The 20,088-nt window shown below is 40.0% G+C and overlaps 1 protein-coding gene across 1 annotated transcript in view; it reads right to left on the bottom strand.

Annotated features, from left to right (window-relative positions):
• The window catches only part of wdr27 (WD repeat domain 27), a 53,142-nt gene that overhangs the window by 16,161 nt on the left and 16,893 nt on the right, over nt 1-20,088 (bottom strand). Inside the window, exons 21-23 of the mRNA XM_026191025.2 lie at nt 16,248-16,345; nt 8,287-8,389; nt 5,028-5,126 (exon numbers count right to left, since the gene is read on the bottom strand). Of these exons, the coding sequence (XP_026046810.2) occupies nt 5,028-5,126; nt 8,287-8,389; nt 16,248-16,345 (300 nt within the window). The remainder of the gene's footprint in view (nt 1-5,027; nt 5,127-8,286; nt 8,390-16,247; nt 16,346-20,088) is intronic.

Genomic DNA, 20,088 nt, shown 5'->3' with positions numbered 1-20,088 from the left:
TTTTTGCATTAAAGCTATTGACGAGCTCATTGACTGAACCTTTGGACAGGTCAGGTGTTAATGGGAAGACCTGGTTAAAGATCTCACTACTGTCTTCAGTTATACACCGTTTTGTGATCACTGCTGTTGATATATTTGTGTGGGCTGAGATTTTACTTTCAAAGAAAACACAGTAAAGATCAGATAAGCCCACATCAGACACAGTAATGTTTGAAATGCTCAGGCTCTTGGAGATCAGTAGGTCGAGAGTGTGTCCTCTATTATGTGTGGCCTCTGTTACATGCTGAGTCAGCCCAAAGTTGCCCAGAGTGTTACTCAGGTCTTTAGTCCCTTTGTCCTGAGGGTTGTCCACATGGATGTTAAAATCCCCAACAATAATTACACAGATCACAGACAGCAGTTCACTGAGGTCATTAAAAAAGTCTGTGCAGTATTTGGGAGGCCTGTAAACATTAAGAAACACAACTTTGGATGGGGCCTTCAGCTGTAAAGCCACATATTCAAAAGACTGAAAACTTCCAGGAGATAGCTGCTTACATTGAAATGATTCATTAAATAAGACAGCGACCCCTCCTCCTCTCCTGCTCACCCTGGCCTCACTGATAAAACTGTAGTTAGGAGGGGTCGTCTCGATGAGAACAGCTCCACACCAATAATGAACCCTCTTTTGAAGTGAACTGCTGATAGTCAAGCTATCAGCAGTCCTGACCTGCTGATAGTCAAGCTATCAGCAGGTCAGGATGACACAGAACAGAAATATGAGTAATCCAAACAGTGTGCAGCGCCATGAAATCTGTGCCCCTCATCTGACCCAGTAACCCGTTTCTTCACTTCTGGCTAAAACATTTTTCTTTACACATGAATCCAAAATTCCAAATTCAATGGAAAAAGTACCTGTGGATACAGTAGCATGACTGCCTTGTTTAAAGGCACTACTAAATTGTAATCTCAAAAAAGAAAAAAAGAACATCCTATTTTGTATTATATGCAAGGAATGACAAGAACACCCCTGTTGCATGTGAAAATCCTTCTGCTCTAATTAACACAGTAGCACATTAAGGTTCAACACGAGAAAGCAAACAAATTGCAAACAAATTTACAGCTGCATACAATGCAACTCCCACACGATTTTACAAGACAGCATTGTGAAGTGACAATAAAAGCTAAAATCCCTAATTACAGACTAAAGTACAGGAATAAACCTAAGGGAATAAACCCTGAGGTGGATCTGTCTGCTTGATTCTCTTTTAAGTATTCAGGTGGAAAACATGAGTGATAAATGAGTGGAAAATATGCATTGCCTTATCTGTCTGTGTCTCCCATCAGAGGTTTCTCACAGCTGTAAATATGGAGAACATCTGGCCCTCAAATGTAGATAGATCAACAGCAAGATGAACACAGGTTAGGGACATTTTTTGCCAGCACTTTGTCTTAGGAGAAAGCATGAGCATAGCATATTTCCAATATATCACATGGTTAACTTTAGAACTAACCGGCCATTTCTCAGGACTTCTTGAACTTAAAATGACTTTTGACTTATTGCTTTTGGCTCACAAAAATTAAACCACAGATAGGTAATCTGAGCAAAGTATAAGTTAGCACCAGGTGAACAGGCACTTCTGCAGGGTTAAAAGAAACTATCTGCTTCACAAGTAAGCAAACAAGATTTGCTAATGATCACATCTGGCAAAATTATGGACAAAGGGAGTTACTGAACTTTTGGAGAAACTGAGGAAAAATTAGAGAACCAGTAAATAAAGTCATACCAGTGCTATGGATGGAATCATAACATTTACTGAGCTTTTATGTCATCAGACCCATCTCCAATGACAACTGAGCAAAACTGCCTCCCTAAACGGGTTTTGTCAAACCACCCTGAAATCATTTTGGGAACAGCGATCTGTGGTGGATGCATGCAACTGTGCCCAGCTGTGTACTAACCGCAATCAGATAATTGGTTGACAAAATGCAGAGGACAATTTACCAGTAAGCTAAACTTGTGACGTCCACTAAAATTCAACAAAACAGGCAAAAATGACTTGACTAATCCACAAGACTCAGATAAATTACCTAACTAAACATTTAGATGCCTGTACGTCTTAACATCAACATAATTCTTATATCAACTTTCAGCCTAGTTTGACCTAGTTTGTGGCAAGGCTGTACTGGTTTTTACAGCAAAACCCTCATTTTTTATAATGTATTCTGTATGCAAAGGCCTGTTACATGAATGTGAGAATGTAAATACTACTAGAGTATATGTTCATCATTATTACATTATATATATTTACTTTCTGATAAGATATATATCACTATTTCAATCTACAACCCGACACGTGTGGTGGAAAGTAAGATAAAGTCTATTGATTCAACATGTCTTGTTTCTGAATTTCTGATTTGTCCCATCAAGTAAAACACAATGTACAGAAGTACTAATGTTGAGCAAGCACGCCCTGACTGATGAAGTGTGTCTTCAAACTCTGCAGATCACTGTACTTCAGCCAGATAATGGCTATGAACCAAGCTTTCCACTTTCAAGCTGGGAAATCTGAATGTATCATTGTGCTCCAAAGTTTCGCTGAATTGAGTTACAAAAATGGACATGCAGATTTAAAACATGTGCCTTGAGTTGACAACACAGTCAACAAATCTTAAAAGATGTTCAGCAAAGGCTGTGATATTATAACATAGAATCTATATTTTAGATTTTATTTTTTATAAGTATTCTTGCATTGGATATTTTCAAAGGAATGCGTTGCTTTATTAAAAAGGCACTATATATGTTGTTAGTCACTAAAAGCATGTTGGTATAAAGCAGCACTGTAATGGCAATTCAAAGTAAACACATATCTTTTCTGTTTTCTTTGGTGCAACTCCCCACATTCCATGAATTGTTTTCTTCTAGATTGATGGCAGGCCAGGCAAAGATAAACAGTTTTAAATCCTTGTGGATAACTTTTAATAATTCATAGATCACAGAACAACCCCTGCAACAGATTGGCAACCTGGGTAGGGTGTACTCTGCATCTCGATTCGTGATAGCTTTGATAAGCTCCAGCCTAACCATTAGCAAAAGAAGATGGATGGATGACAGCACAAACTAAACCCTTTCAATAATTTTTTTTAATTGAAAGCAGCTTTGAGTCACAGGTGAGTAAAGATATCACAGGTCACATGATTTTTCATTACTGAGGCATTTTGACCGTGGGTGATGTAACTTAGCATTAAACGATTCACGCTATTGAGTACAGAGCTCACAGTGTCTATGATCTGAAGATTCCTGCATGCATATGCACCTATGCCCTGGCTCTAAGGATTGGATTCTGTAAGGTTTTATCCTAGTCAAACAAGTGCAGGATCAGGAAGTTCTAGTTTCAGAGTTTTGCTGACTTATGATCGCTTCAATGGGAGAAGCCCCAATAATAAAACTGGCTGAAGTGCCATTATAGTAATTCCAGTCTCCGGTGTGGTACTAGAATCCAGACTGAACACTTAGATGTATCAGACATGAAAATGTGGCTACCGGAAGCAAAGATAAAAAAAACGAATGACAAAAGATCCTGTAGCAATCTGTCTTGATGTGTTACATTGTGTACAGCAATCAACCAGCTCGGAAACCAGCTTGTTTGCTTTTGCTTATTTAGGTCTGATGGCTGCAGTGTTTTGGTTCCCTGCTGTGTGTAGTCTTTCGTTGGCTCATTTTCATTCATCTTCAGTCCTGAAAGCCCTTGAACCTAACCACCAGAGGAATGTTTTTTCTTTGTTTGTTAAGCAACTTAACACAGGCCTATGAATCATTTAAGCAAAGAAATACCAAACTCAAGGGATGAACCAGTGCTGTATCTATGCATCACAGACAATTTAACTGGAACCAGTTTTAAACTTTGCTACCAGTCACAGAGAATCAGGGAGAAAAGGATGAGTTATGCCAACTTACAAAAGAACTGGACTAAAAATCAGTGCCAACAGGTCTTGTGGAATGATAAATCCAATATTTTTATGGGGGCTTTTTAGCCTTTATTGTGATAGGAAAGTGCAGAAAAGACAGGAAAGCTGAGTGAAAGACTAGGGGAAGAATGCATAAAATGGCCTTGGGGCAAATTTGAAACCAGACCTCTGCATTAGCCTTATAATATATGGGAGGCTTGCTGAACTTACTGAGCTAAACTGGCACCCCAATGATTTGTTGTTCTATGTATGAAGGAGGTAAAGAGAGAGGTACAGCCATCTGTAAGACACAGAAGGCTCTGTCATGGCTCGGTGCTGGATTTCAGCCAGTAGCATTAGGGATATTGTCAAAACTGATGGAATTATGGATGTAGAGAATTACCATCAATTGAACACTTTCAGTCATGAATAGGCTTTCCCAGAGCTTGGACCTCCACATTATTGAAGCAGTTTGCGTCCATCTTTACGGAATCAAAGGAAGCCAACATCCAAAGAAGAAGAGCTTTGGATGTTTTTAAGAAGCCTGGAGAACTATTCCTGAAGACTACATAAAGAGGAGTTCAAGATGTGTTGAAGAATAATGATTGTCATACCAAAAATTGACTTTCATCACTGGAATTATAGAATCTGTACTTTTGGCTTGCATGAATTCACATGTTTCAAAAAAGAAAATGCTGCACCTATTTCTTATTTTCATAGCATAATGTAAAGAAATGAACAGTACCTCAAGATTTTTGTATAGTATTGTAGATATCGCACTATAGACTGCATAGTTACATAGGCTACCTTGCTCACTAACCTAGCTAGGGTTAGCTCCCTACAAAAAAAAGGTGAATATTGCTAAAATGTTAAACTCAGTTCAATCCACAAACTGATAGGTGGCATCAAGTAAATCATTTGTCACATTTAAAGTATTGTGTTGACTATACTACGCAGTGAGTACAGACAAAGACACCTTAATAAGTCGTCCCAGAGGAGATCATTCAGTTTTCATTGGAATATGAAGCAAAGATATTTTTTTGAGGCACATCATTGCATATTTATCTATACACAAAAACAAACAGTAATCAGAGTCTTACCTGTGGTGTAGCAGGGTTGAAGGCCACATTAAGCACAGTGTCTGAGTGGTTTTGTAATCTGTGGAGATAGTTGCTGCTACGGATGTCATACACATAGGCCTGCAATTAAGGACACAATGAATCACAGAAGCTTAGTGTGTACCATTGTACTTACAACACACAATTATGTTCTGACGAGCATGATGATAATGCAGATCAACTTGAGTATCATTTCAGCTTCAAGGGTAAATGTTTATCTTTTTTTGTACTTCCAGACACAAATGACATTTAATATACAGTGCATGTATATAGTAAAATGTCCAGCCAAGATTGATTGCTAGGGGTAAATGTCCAAAGCCCAAATTTCTTGTAAACAGGAGTATTAAAGCGATTAAAGCTTGTCCAGAAATCAGACATGTAGCAGACACTAAAAGTCACGCCAAAGTCAATCATCCTTTGTGCTGGACTAATCTCAAAATAACTGAAGTTCAATAGAGTAAATAAACAGGGTATTTTAGCAGTTTTTCAGTAATTAACAAAATCTGTAATTTATCAAAACACGGTTTGCATTCTTTTTGTGTCCTATGCTTCTTCTTATATTTACTGAGTAGTTTCCTGATTCCTGAGTGCTCGGATAACCTGTGATATAAATAATGGTAAACAGTGATGAAGAAGGTCAATTTAAACACCTGAGTGTTGGATGCTGATTTTCAGCTTTAAAAACTGTGTAAGTGTAAATTTTAATGTTAAAGCATAAATACTCATACTGAAGTTTGTTGCACAGACAGATGTCAAAATAGTGAACATCTCAAAATCAAGCTGCCATTACCAGTTATAACAAAGCCTTGCAGATACTGCGTGTTACTAGTGTATTTTGCTTTGAGGTAGTTAGGAATTGTTAATCACCCCTGTGGGAGTTGTGGATTTTATACTTCCTCTCGTTGATTTAAAAAAGAAAAACCCCAAAAATCGTTAGTGTACTGAATGTCTCCATCTGTTTCATTTGAGACCTTAGAACAGAAAGTTTGTTATTGGATGCTTTTTCTAAATATAATCAGTAAGTTTTTAGAAAAATGCATTAACCTCAGTGCCATAAGGACAGATAAAAACAGATGTGGGGATGTCTGCTACAAGATGAAGACTCATCAAATTCCTGCAGCTGTTTTGTATCATGTTTCCCCGAAAAAAAGAAAAAAAAAAACCCTGCTTCAATTGAATCCTGTCAAAAGAGTGACTCCTGTCTAAGGCTTATGAAGTGTGTGATGCCTGAAAGGGATTTAGGTATATGGAAGAAAAAAGTTATCTTAGGAATGTTTTAATATCACATGGATCACATGATGTATTAGTTTATGTCAATAGTAACTGAAACGGAGCAGAGCCCAGGGTCAGGAGGGTTTGCAATATATCACTGAGCATATATTCTGATTAATAAATTGATAATTAAGTCACAGTTTCATGATAAGAAATAATACATATTTCATCTGTATATAGAAAAGCTAAATATCAGCCATGCTAAAATGATATTCCACTTCGGTTACTTTTGGGCTAAGTTTTTTGGAAAATGTGTAATATGATCTAGGGAGTCTTTTTTAGACTATTCAGGTTCCTTTTTTTTCCATGATTGCTTTTTGATATATTAAGACAAGTACAAATGTGTCTGGCTCATATAAGTCTCAAGGCAGCTACAAATAAATACGATGTAGCTCACTACCGTATACTCTCCCGGTTTCCAAGAAACGCTGGAAATGACCGATCTCAACAGAGATGCAAAAGTCTGTGCTGTGCTGAGTCCCCATAATTAATAAGAATCAGCAGCATGCATATATTATTCCACTGCTTTCAACAAGCACGTATACGAGAAGAACAGAGAGATGGATAAGGAAAAGGGAGGCTGTCTTCTGGAAACGTCTTGAAAGTCAGGCAAGCTCTGGAAAAGCAATTAAACAGTTGTGCTTCAACATGAATGTTGACTTCTTTGGAAAAAGGGTTGAATCCAAATAAAAATCTCTGAGTCAAGCACAAACAGTCCTTTCCTTAAATGGAGGTAAAACTGATAAAGATATTAATCATTTTTGCTGCTATTTTTACCTTCCTAAGGTCAGTTATGTTGTAGTTTTAACTTGGGTGACAACATTTATTAGCCAAACATTAGCAGGTAGAGAACTCTAAAACTAGGGTGCCACATGTGAGACAGCTCTGGCATCCATGCGAGCAAGTCTGAGACTGAAAGTGAATCTATAGGAAGGAGGATCGGGGGAGCAGGCGGTGAGGAGATACGGCATCTTGGGAGATATGAAAAGGTTAGGGTTTGGGAATTAATTTTTAAAGTTAATCTTGTAGGTCTCAGTGATTTTGCGATGAGTAGAGGTATTATATAATTAGTGGATTTAGAATCAGTCTTGTTGAAGCCATCACATTTTGCCAAACCAAGGCCATAGCTTTTTTTCTTTGTCCCGAACTGAACCACTTGGTTCTACAGTGCACAAGTCACGTGTTTGGTTTGCTTTCCTTCTTAACACCAGTTTGAGTGATCTTACCTGTAGTGTCCTGTAATGGTACAATTTAAATTTCCATTTCTACCAACTCCTCCAAAAGCCATTCTGAATACCTGTGCCATGGGCATTTCGCCAAGCAGGATCATGTAACATAAATGTTTTACAACCAGGACATGTATATCTATTTTATGTCTATATTATGTCTAAAATACTTGGCCATCTCTCAGGTGCTGTGTCAGGTCTTTGCTGGATTATTCCTGTTTCTTAAGGACATGAGATGCACTTGATCAGTGTGTCCGATGACATCAGAAAGCCAACTCTGCTTTTAAGTGCTTTTTACGTTAGTTCTGCATAACCTATGTAGACTTTATCAATCAATAAATAAATCAAACAAACCGTCTGATACTTTGACCTCACTCTCAACCAGGCTGCCCATCCCTGAGCCTGGTTCTGCCAGACATTTCTTCCTGTTAAAAGGGAGCTTTTCCTTCCCACTGTTGCCAAATGGATGCTTGTAGTGGGTTGTTTGACTTGTGGGGTTTTCAGTTATTGTACAATCTTTACCTTACATTATAAAGCACCTTGAGGCAACTGTTGTTGGTGCAATATAAATAAACCTGAATTGAACTTTTATAGGAAAAAACAAGATGAAGAACAGCCTAGATATTGCAAAAGGTCAAAACTTTTCTGTTTCACTTTATAATGTTTTAATCCCTATGATGATTTTTTTTTATCTGTTTGCAATGTATACAGGTGGCTTTGATGGACCCAGTGAGACTGCTTACACAGTTATCCTCAGAGCCTGTGGCAATGAAGCGTCCACATGGCGAAACGGCTGAAGAGCAGGGCTGGCAGCGATTTACATGGTTCTCATAACGCCGTACACACCTGGTGAGAAGAAGCACACAGTGGTAAGAAATCACTGATGTTAATAAATTCAAACAACTTTATGTGACGGACAGACTTGATGCGTGACCAGTGATCCTTTATATTAGTTTGTATGTTATAAGGCTATCTAAAAGGTTTTACTGGGTCTAGTAAACTTAAAATAAATGTTTGGGAACTGGGATATCTTTGCTATGCATGCTATTTCACAGTGCACACATTACGATGCTGAAGCGTTGAGCTGAAGGTGCAAAATATATGGAACAGAAGGAGAACGGCACTCCATGGACTGCTTTACAAACAACTGAACCAGCTGAGCACAGGGAGTTGAGCATGACTCAAGGAAAACACAGGAAAGAGACTTCGTTTATGAAAAATGTTTCCCTCATGCAACTTCTGTGCTGTTTCATTTGGTTTGCAAAGGCATGTAATGTCTTTGCAATGCCACTAACAGGTAACTAAGCTAGTGCCTCTATATGGGCTGGCATACTGGCAGGCCAGTCCTTTGACAGCATCTGGTGAGAGCATGTCTTTGACATTCACATGCTAATGTCATTAAGTTGGGCTAAAAGTAGGGCATATTCACCGACCATAAAGAAATCTGATATACCCAGTACCAGAACTTTATGGAACTTATAATGTTGAGTTGGTGCTAAGACTGTGCCAGAAAACTGTTGATTCAGTTTAATGGCATGCTTACTTTCATTGCTCTTCTCTCATATTCAATGGGATTACTTAATTATCTCTTTTTTTCAGGATGACGACATTGTCAGCTGACTATGACATTTGCTCATGTAGCCCTCAATAAAAAGGCCATATGACAGAACAGAGGCAACAAGATGGGACAGTCCATAGGTTTTGCTCTTCAGATTTTGGAAAGATTTCGAAGAGTTATTTCTTAAATATTGAACTTTTTCGTCACAAAAAAACGTCTTTTCTTTTATAATACACAAACTTTCTGTCTGTGTTTGCTTCATTTTTCATCAACTCCTACAAGATCAGGAGTTTAGCAGCCAAACTTGACATGCAGGTACATTTTAGGCCCATGAAGGTTCTTATCTATATCAGCAATGGTTACAGGTGCATCTTCACCATATAAAAGTGTTTTATCAATTTAAATTTATGACAATAAAGTCTTATTTATATCCACAAAAGCTATTTTTAAAATCATACACTAAAACTATATAGTGTTGCCTATAGCAGCAACCTAGCAACAAAACCAATTTTTGTATTTATGCACTGAAAATTATTAAAGAGGATTAGGGCCACTGGGAAAAAAAAGTGGTCACGTTTTTATTTTCTTCTTTTCCAGACTGACTTTTTTCTCGGAATTCTGACTTTTTCCTCTGAATGATTTTTTCTCAGAATTCTGACTTTTTTCTCAGAATCCTGACTTTTTTCCCCAGAATTTTGAGATTAAAGTCAGAATTCTGACTTTTTTCTCCTAATTCTGACTTTTTTCTCAGAATTCTGTAAAAGAAGAAAAAAAAAAGACTTGCCCACTTTTTTTTTCGGTGGCCCTAATCCTCTTTCGTAGAAAATACCTCATAGAAACATAATTTGAATTTCAACAGCACAAACAGGCCAAACAATACTGTAGCACATACAAGTTATTTAGATGAACAGCGAGATAACTGGGAATTACCTGTTCTGATTTCTAGGGCAACATTTCTACATCTTAACATTTCTGCGCTGCAACAGTGCTTACACAAATTGTCACTACTGCACTTTAAAAAACACTTTAGCAGTTCACAGTAAGCACTCATCTGGTTTTCTAGGCCAGAGCGTGAAAGCGAATGTTTTGACTGAAGAAGGGAAGATGAGTTACACACATACACACTCTATGTTGTGTAAGTGATAACTATCTGGCATTTTGCAGATCACTACACCAGAGGGTATGATCCTCTTGAGTGAGAGCCAATACAGTTATTGAATCCACTTGGGTATTCGGTGTAATCATCAAGGTAATCAGCAGGGTAATCCTAGCTCATTATATTCTGCCAATGAATTTCAGAATATTTAACTGCCCCAGAGCATATCAGATAAGAGCTGGCTTTTTCTTAATATTACTTCATGTAAATACATTGTTTATGTATTTCTTCACATATATTCAGACGGATTAAATTATGGAAAGAGAAGCAGATCACCATCTGTTCTCTATTTTTAGAATTGGCATGTCATCGATTTTGAATCATGCTTAATGCTGGTGTGTACACCCTTCAACTGGAACATTGCATACATATCAAAATACAAGTGGTGACTGAAAGGTTATGGCTTTAAAAGTACTTTAACCAATATAGTGGATCTATACAGTATACTAAACTAATTGTTTGGCAAAGTGGCCATGGTCATCACGTGCTGATGGACAACAGCTGTCCTGGCAATCCTGCAGCTGTCAAACGAAACATGACCACTTATTTAATCAGCACCTTCTAAGAAAATGCCTGGTCTGATTGAGTTCCTGAGTAATCTTATTCTCTGCTTGTCAGCACAAATTCAGTGCATCATTGCATAAAATTTTTCGATGAAAAGACATTTCCATTTTAACTATTGTGCATTTCTATTGAAATAATTTAACGCCATTACAATTATCATGGGATAGAGACAACATTTGCGTCACATATCTGAAATGTCCCGGTACATATAAGGGTCAGTTCATCAAACTTACACAAACACGCACACAGTCGTGTTTTCATATCCTTGTGCGGACATCTAAGTGACAAAAATGCTTTCCCTAGCCACTTGCATTAAACCTAACCTTTAAAAGTGAATGCAAAGCCCTAACCCTTACCCTATTCCGAACGCATAACCTAATTGTATCCCTGACACTAAAACCACATTTTGAGTCTCAAAAATGCCTTTAAACTTATGGGGCGATAGATTTTGTCCCCATAAGGGACTTGTTGGTCCCCGCAAGTTTAGTAAACTTCGAATTTTGGGTCCCTGCAAAGATATTTGATAAACAATTTTTAACACTGATTTGATTACTTTGATTAGCAGTAAACAAGACTGAAATATTTATTTAGTGGCCTGGTGCCATGTTTTGTGGTTAATAGTCGTTAATTGTTTTCATCCATGCGTATGTTTCACCTCCAAAGAACTCTGCGTACTGAGGGATGTTTGATAAAACCTCTTAAAATGAGGGGTTGACCTAGAAACGAGCCACAAATATTTATCAGATAGCATTAAGATTTGATGGAGGGACGGAAGAGGAGTTACACATGGAAGCAGCTTCAGACATGAAAGAATGAAATAATTAATAATGCCGTTCAACTCGGCCCAAAAAAAAAAGAAGAAAGGAAAAAAAAAATCCAAATCACTGAGGAATGTTTGTGTAAGAAAATGTTGAAGTTAGTCGAATGTAAGGTCATCTTTAAAGTCTCAACAAAAGAAGTGTAATAAAAATGATTTCTTCCCTAACGTTCTTGGACTTATGAGAATCTGGAGGATTTGGTGAAATAACACTAGACTCAGAAGCCAACCTTCATCCAGGTTTGTCAACAGGTGATAAAGGTTGAATAGGAATGTTACAAATTTTGGCAAAATAATTTCATAATGAAAAAGACATTTTCAGAATTTCCAAGCATATTGATCACTATCACTTCCTTCAATGTATAGTATTAGGAGAACATCTTGAGCTAGCCCTCAATTCCTTATATTTCAGAATCAGAATCAGAATCAGAATACTTTATTGATCCCTGGGGGAAATTATTTTTTGTTACAGTGCTCCATTTTAAACCAACATTAAGACAAGACAGACAATACGCTAACTAAGAATAGTACAATATATACATATATATACATACATACATACATAAGTCACTTATAAATAAATAGTTGGAAAAGAAACATGTGTAGTTGTAGCAGCAAACAGTGTGTTAAGTGGATGCGTTGTACAGGGAGATGGCCACAGGCAGGAATGATTTCCTGTGTCGTTCAGTGGTGCTTTTCGGTAATCTCAGTCTCTCACTGAACGAGCTCCTGTGACTGACCAGCATGTCATGGAGTGGGTGGGAGGTGTTATCCAACATTGTCTTTATCTTGGACAGCATCCGCCTCTCCGACACCACCTTGAGGGAGTCCAGCTCCATCCCCACAACATTGCTGGCCTTACGGATCAGTTTATTAAGTCTGTTGGCATCTGCGACCCTCAGCCTGCTCGCCCAGCATGCAACAGCATAGAGGATCGCACTGGCCACAACAGACTCATAGAAAATCCTCAGCATTTTCTGGCAGATGTTGAAGGACCTCAGTCGCCTCAAAAAATAGAGACGACTCTGGCCCTTCCTGTAAAGTGCTGTGGTGTTTTTAGCCCAGTCCAGTTTATTGTCAATGTGTACTCCAAGGTATTTATAGTCCTCCACAATGTCAACACTGACCCCCTGAATTGAAACAGGGGTCAAGTGTTTCCTGGTCTTCCTGAAGTCCACGATCAGTTCCTTGGTCTTTGCCACGTTGAGCTGCAGATGATTCTGCTCACACCACGTGACAAAGGAGTCGACCACAGCCCGGTACTCTGTCTCATCATCCCTGCTGATGCATCCAACCACCGCAGAGTCATCAGAAAACTTCTGAAGATGGCAGGTCTCTGTGCAGTGGCTGAAGTCTGTGGTGTAGAGGGTGAAGAGGAAGGGGGAGAGGACAGTCCCCTGTGGTGCCCCTGTGTTGCTAATCACCTTGTCAGACACACACTGTGGGAGATGTACATATTGTGGTCTTCCTGTCAGGTAATCAACAATCCAGGACACCAGAGAAGCATCCACCTGCATCGCTGCTAACTTATCACCCAGGAGGGTCGGCCTGATGGTGTTGAAAGCACTGGAAAAGTCAAAAAACATGACCCTCACAGTGCTCGCCGGCTGGTCCAGATGGGTGTAGACACGATTGAGCAGGTAGATGATGGCGTCCTCTGTTCCGAGACGAGGCTGATAAGCGAACTGAAGGGGATCCAGATGTGGTCTTACTATGGGTCGCAGCTGGTCCAGGATGAGCCTTTCCAGGGTCTTCATGATGTGGGAGGTCAGTGCCACGGGCCTGTAATCCTGGGGGCCACTGGGACGAGGCGTCTTTGGTACAGGGACGAGGCATGATGTCTTCCACATCACCGGGACCCTCTGCAGACTCAGACTCAGCATAAACAGTTTATGAAAGACTCCACACAGCTGGGGGGCACAGGTCTTGAGGACAAGGGGACTCACTCCGTCTGGTCCAGCAGACTTGCCTGAGTGAAGTCTCCTCATTTGCATCTCAACCTGGTATTGAGTGAAGGTGATGGGTGGGGGAGGGGTGTCAGGAATCTCACAGGAGGCAACATGTGAAGAGAGAGGCTGGCACAGTGGTGTGGCTCTGGATTCCAGGCTGACTGCAGGTGAGGTTGTGGGGGTGGGAGCAGACACTGTGGTGTCGAATCTATTGAAAAACAGATTCAACTCGTCGGCTCTATTCTCACCTCCCTCAGTTCCCCTGCTGTTGGTTGGCCTGAATCCAGTGATGGTCTTCATGCCCCTCCACACCTCTCTCATGCTGTTCTGCTGGAGTTTCCACTCCAGCTTCCTCCTGTAATTGTCCTTAGCCTCTCTGATCTTGTCCTTTAGTAACACCTGGACCTTCCTCACCTCCTCTTTGTTGCCCCCTCTGAAAGCCCTCTTCTTGTTGTTGAGGAGGGCTTTGATGTCCTTACTCACCCACGACTTGTTATTTGGGTAACAATGAACAGTCTGAGCTGGAACAATGGAGTCGGTGCAGAAAGTTATGTAGTCTGTGATACACTCAGTAAGCCCATTGATGTCCTCGGCGTGAGGCTCACAGAGTGTTTCCCAGTCGGTCACCTCGAAACAGCCCTGTAGTTCCGCTATTGCCTCCTCTGACCACCTCCTAACAGTCCTGGTGGTCACAGGTTCCCTCCTCACAATTGGCACATAGCGGGGGGTGAGGTGAATCAGGTTATGATCTGACCTACCAAGTGGGGGGAGGGAGGAGGAGCTGTATGCATCCTTGACGTTAGCATACAGTAAGTCTAAAGTTTTCTCTCCCCTGGTGGGACAGTCCACATATTGTTTGAATGTTGGTAGTGTATTGTCCAGTGATACATGGTTGAAGTCACCCGAGATCACAATAAAGGCACTCGGGTGCTGAGTCTGTAGCCGAGCTATGGCAGAGTGGATAGTGTCACATGCAGCTGTGGGGTTAGCAGAGGGGGGAACATAGACAGCCACCAAGATGACGTGAGAGAATTCCCTGGGTAAATAATACGGCCTGAGTCCAACAGCACACAGTTCAGTGTCCGAGCAACAAATCCTTTCTTTGATTGTTATGTTGGCAGGGTTACACCACCGGTTGTTAACTAAAACAGCAAGCCCACCTCCTTTACGCTTACCGCTAGCGATGCTGTCACTGTCCGCCCGAACAGTGTGGAAGCCTTCCACGGAAGCATTCTCATCGGGAATGTCCTGGTGCAGCCATGATTCGGTGAAACACATCAGGCTACACTCTCGGTATTCCCTCTGACTCCGTACCAGTGCTGAGAGCTCGTCGATTTTAATTGCCAACGATCGCACATTTCCCATCACGATAGACGGCAGACACGGTTTAAACCTCCTCCTCGCTTCGAGCCTCCGCTGTCTCACCGTCACCTTTTTTCTTCTCTTCTGTCCTTGACCTCTGCATCCCCGATGTGTTTTCCTCCAAATTTCAGCTGGTACTTCTGCGGGCCTGGCCAGCGAGCCGGCCGGCATCAGGGCGATCAGCTGATCTCTGGAGTAAACAGTCCGTGCGTGTAGGAGATGTGCCGCGGTCCCGTTCCATGATAAAAAAATATTTTGCTAACAAGGAGACATTCTAATCCTTTCTTAAAGTAGTCTTGTGCAAGAGTTATCCAGGCTTCAGGCCAATGCTTGTACCTGACTGTCTTCAGAGGAATGTTTTTGTTTTTGTTTGTTTGTTAAACCACTTAACTTTTACCTATGAATCATTTAAGCATAAAAAAGCCACTAAATCAAGGGATGACCAGGAGTGTCTTCATCTTTATCTTTTGGCACTTTGTTACTAGCAGCCAGTTGCAAAGACACACATTTTCTTCCCATTTCTTTATCTGGCTTTATCAAAATGCTAAAGATAAAAGAATTTTACAGATCTAAAATAGTATTTTTGTACTAACAATGTAATTCCAACAAAGCTATTAGCTGAAAACTTGGCATGTCTGTACATGTTGTGCAGTATGCCCTTAAAAAACATCAGTGGAAACTAGACAAGTGCAGCACAAAAGATGAAGAGGCATCTGAAAAGAATTCTTTCATACTGATGACTCCAAATTTGACATTTTTAGTTTAAATTGTTGTCAATGTGTACAGATGAGGTACAACAATGAGAACATTAGCTACTGATACAACAGTGCTCATGGTGTTGAAAATATGAACGCCGAAAAGTACAATCAGATTGTGATCCACCCGTGAAATACCATCTAGAAAGTCGGCTATGCTTACCTATTTAAAAAACTAAAATGTTAAAAAAAAAACAAAAAAAAAAACAAAACAACAGTTGACAAACTGATCTGTGACATCAGGGTTACTTGATCTTTTATATACTTTGCTCAAAACTTTTGCAAAAAGAAATCTTATGTAGTAAATCATTTACTACATAAGATTGTTGTAGTAGCATTTACAGCATTTGCAGCAATTGCTAATGCATTTACTGCAAATGCATTAGCTACTGATACAATAGGTTTTGAACATGATTTCCCTTTAAGAAGCAAGAGACTACAGTAGACTACAGTAGATTATAAAGCACCATTTTCCTTGTCTTATGATCATATTACAAGTACATTCAATACAAATTGCACAGAATATGTTACAATAATACAGACCTAAGTGTTCGAAGGTCCCAAATCTTCATACCATCAGTGACAGCACTGGTCAGGAAGAGGTTGTATGAATCTGGAGCCTGTGAGCTAAACGCTGATCCCTTTAATGATACACAATGAACAAAACAGCTTAGTCAGCACAAGCTTTACCTGAAAATGGATATAAATCTTCTTTTTTTCCCTAAATTTTTTATTATTATACTATTAGTATAATGTATACTACTTCAAAACAGAAGGTGATGTTTAAAAAAAAAAATCACGCTGGGCTGTAAAAACAAAAACGGAAGCAAAAGTGAGGTTAGGTGGGAGTGTCTTAGCGTCATCACTGTTTTTTAGTTAAATAGAAAAGCAAAGAACTTCCACTACAAATCTATCCATCTATTCCACACAGCTCTTTCAGACCCACTTATTGAATGCTATAGGTAAATGTGTAAGAGAGAAAAGCTTAGGGAGAGCCGGAGAGAAAAAGAGTTAGAGAGAGAAAGAAGCGGTGGGGGGGATTGTTTAGATTTCCACTGAAAGTGTGAGAACGGCAGCCTGAGAGGGCATTTCCAGTTCTTTTTTTCCGAGAAGTCCTGCGCTGTGATGAGTTCCAGGTGAATTTTGTCAAAAAGGCGATGGAAATTTCAAGTAAGAAAAGCTGCTTCTCAAAATGCAGTTCCTGATGTTTGGTGAGCCTCAGGAGGAAAACCAATAGTGAAGGGAAAAAATGTGCGTAGACTCCAAGCAGGAGCAATGCTACTAATCCTACGGCACCCAAAGGCCCCTCAGGCCCCCAGGCGGAGAATCCCACAGTGACATCAATAGCCAAGCTAAAAACAACACACCACAGGCTTTCCGCAATGTAATGCACACAATAGCTAGCGTGACAAAGAACAAGCACCTCTGGGCTGAAGGAATAAAGTCAGCTGTGAGCAAGAGTGAATTGCAGTTGAATGCTTTAATGCACTTCATCCATACCACAAGGTGCAGTGTATCCAGCTAATCCAGGCTGGCCCGAGTCTAAAGCAAGTTAGATACTGACCAAAGTCAGTATCTAAGGGTCAGTGGGTACAAGCCTCCTTCACACCAAAACATATACTTTTCTGCATCTACTAAGTTACATGAGCATCTGTACAATAGGTAATTATTTTTATATATGTTTTATAATAAAAGTTAATGGGTTTGTTGCTGTTACAAAGCTGGCAAGCATTCTTATGACTCTTGTATGTAGAGATACCAGTCCCTCCATGTCACTGTAACATGTGAGGCAATAAAAATGCTAACTATAAGCTGAATAAATAAATGAGACTTGAATAAATGAATTTTATAGTTTCACTGTGAGCAATATTCTTCATAGCACTATAATAGATGTGGACGCCAGCCCAAGCTGTCTACTTATTAGACACCAACAAATTGAGTCCAGATTGGTTCAAGACACTGATGTGGAAGTAAGGCCACATAAACCCAGACTGCATCATGGAACAGCTTTACTCCAAGGCCATCATCCAGCATCATCCTCCTGCCATCCCCTATGGCAGTCTTAATCCTCCTGCGCTACGGAGTAACATTCAAGATGAATGATACTGATGATGGCATGTCCTGTCTGTCTGTCACGGAAATGTTTGTATAACCATGATTTTTGTTTTTAACCATGACCTTTTTCATTCACACCACAAACGTAACACTTTTATTGCCTCAAAAACGATCCGTGTCTTGTGCCTTACGTAACTTGCAAAACACTCATAGATGCCTTATGTAAGACTATTACATCTGCCAAATAGTAGCCCCTTCAAGGGTAAAATGGAAGATGAGGCTCACACCAGTAATCGGTTCCAAGTCAAGCAAATTCTTCGCTTTGTGGGTTAGATCTCAACGTCATCCAATCTGCGTATGGACTGAGGAGATGTCTCTGCCTCTATCAAAGATTGGAGGTTAAGGCTAGGTTTAGTCAGACTATGAATGAGAAAAGACGTGAAAAAGATTTGACAACGCTCAGCAACATCAAAACTTAAATATGTGCCTTCAAAAAAAAATTGCATTTGTATTAAAGAACACTATCATTATCAGGATAAGTGCAATGTTTATGGTTTAGGGTGAAAAATCTTTTTTAGTAAAGCGTTCTGTCCCTTTATGCCAAGCAATGATTGAATTCAATTATATAGTGCCAAATCACCACAACAGTCATCTCAAGGTGCTTTATATTGTAAGCTAAAGACCCTGCAATGCAAGAGAGAAAACCCTCAACATCAAACAACCACCTGTGAGCAAAAAGTTTGCGACTGTGGAAAGAAGAAAACTCCGTCAGAACCAAGTTCAAGCAGGGGGAACCATATGCTGCGACAGGTTGGGGGTGATGGGAGGAAGACGGGATAAAAGACATAGTGTGGAAGAGAGCCAGAAATGAATAACTAAAGATTAAATGCAGAGAGGTGTGTAAGCACACAGAGAGCAGCCTAGGCCTATTGCACTAAGGGAGAATTTAGGGTCACCTGATCCAGCCCTAACTATATGCTTTATCAAAAAAGAAAGTTTTAAGTCTAATCTTAAAAGTAGAGATGGTGTCTGTTTTACAAATCCAAATTAGGAGCTGTTTCCACAGAAAAGGAGCCTGAAAGTAAGCCTGCTCTATTGGGGTGATACAGTACTATGAGGTCTTTAAGATAAGCTGGGGACTGATTATTCAACATCCCGTATGTGAGGAGAAGGAACTGAAATTTGATTCTAAGAAAAGCCAGGGTGGAAGAAAAATGCTGTCTCTTTCTAATCTCTGTCAGTACCCTTGCTGCAGAATTTTGGATCAACTGAAGGCTTTTCTCAGGGGGTTTTAAGGACACCCTGATAACAATGAAGTAATAAATGCATCGACTATTTTTCAGCATCACTCTAAGACAGGATGTTTCTAATTTTAGATAATATTGTGTGAATGTAGTCGTACATATTTATTTAACATACACACTGAAGGACAAAAATGGTCAAAAATGACTCCAGAATTCCTCACAGCGTTACTGGGGGCCAAGGTAATGCCATCAAGAATAAGTATCTGGTTCAACCCAGTAACATGACAAAACGTGTAATTAACACGCCAGTCCACCGTGTCCATTTCACGCTTTGGCTAGGCAAAGCGTGAAATGGACACACATGCAGAAGTTGCATTACCAGCAGGGGGAGACGCTCCCCCGTGAATATTTTCATGTTTGCTTGGAATAAAATATCTCCCTCGGCTGTCACTGCACGTGACGGCAACTTACTGCAACGTCGGCATGCGTTCATGTGTGAAATGGAGATGGTGGACTATCTGTTACTATCCGTGATATCATGCTCAATTATCTAAGGTGAGGACATCCCAAAAAGAACGCTGGTTTGAGCGGGGAGTCAAGGAGGCCATTTATGTGACCAATGGTCATGACAATTTGCAGTCAGCCCATTATTAGTCAGTTGTGCTAGAGTCAATGATTATGCAAATGTACTGTTTATAAAGTTGGGGAAACCTCAACTGACACTGTGGAAGTCACTTGGATGAGTGACGAAATAGCTAGCTACGTCCACATGAGCAGAATGAACCTTTTTTTGGATTGGGTTGTCTGGTTAGACATTTTTAAACACTTAAACTTACACAACACTTACACCTAAAGCTGTTTGTCTTAAATTATCTTACATTATCTGCTAAAATGAGAAGCAATTGGAAATAAATTGTTCAAGCACTTGATTTAGAGCCTGGAGCGTTTCCCAGGTGTCACAGGGCGAGAGTTGGGGTACACCCTTGACGACGTACCAGTACACCACAAGGAGACAAACATTGGAGGAAGCTGGAGTTCCTGGACAGGGTCCATGCATTAACAGGGACAACATACAAACTCCACAC

Source organism: Astatotilapia calliptera, chromosome 13, assembly GCF_964374335.1.
Source record: "Astatotilapia calliptera chromosome 13, fAstCal68.1, whole genome shotgun sequence".
NCBI classification, from domain to species: Eukaryota; Metazoa; Chordata; class Actinopteri; order Cichliformes; family Cichlidae; genus Astatotilapia; species Astatotilapia calliptera.
This window is presented reverse-complemented; position numbering and strand designations above follow the sequence as displayed.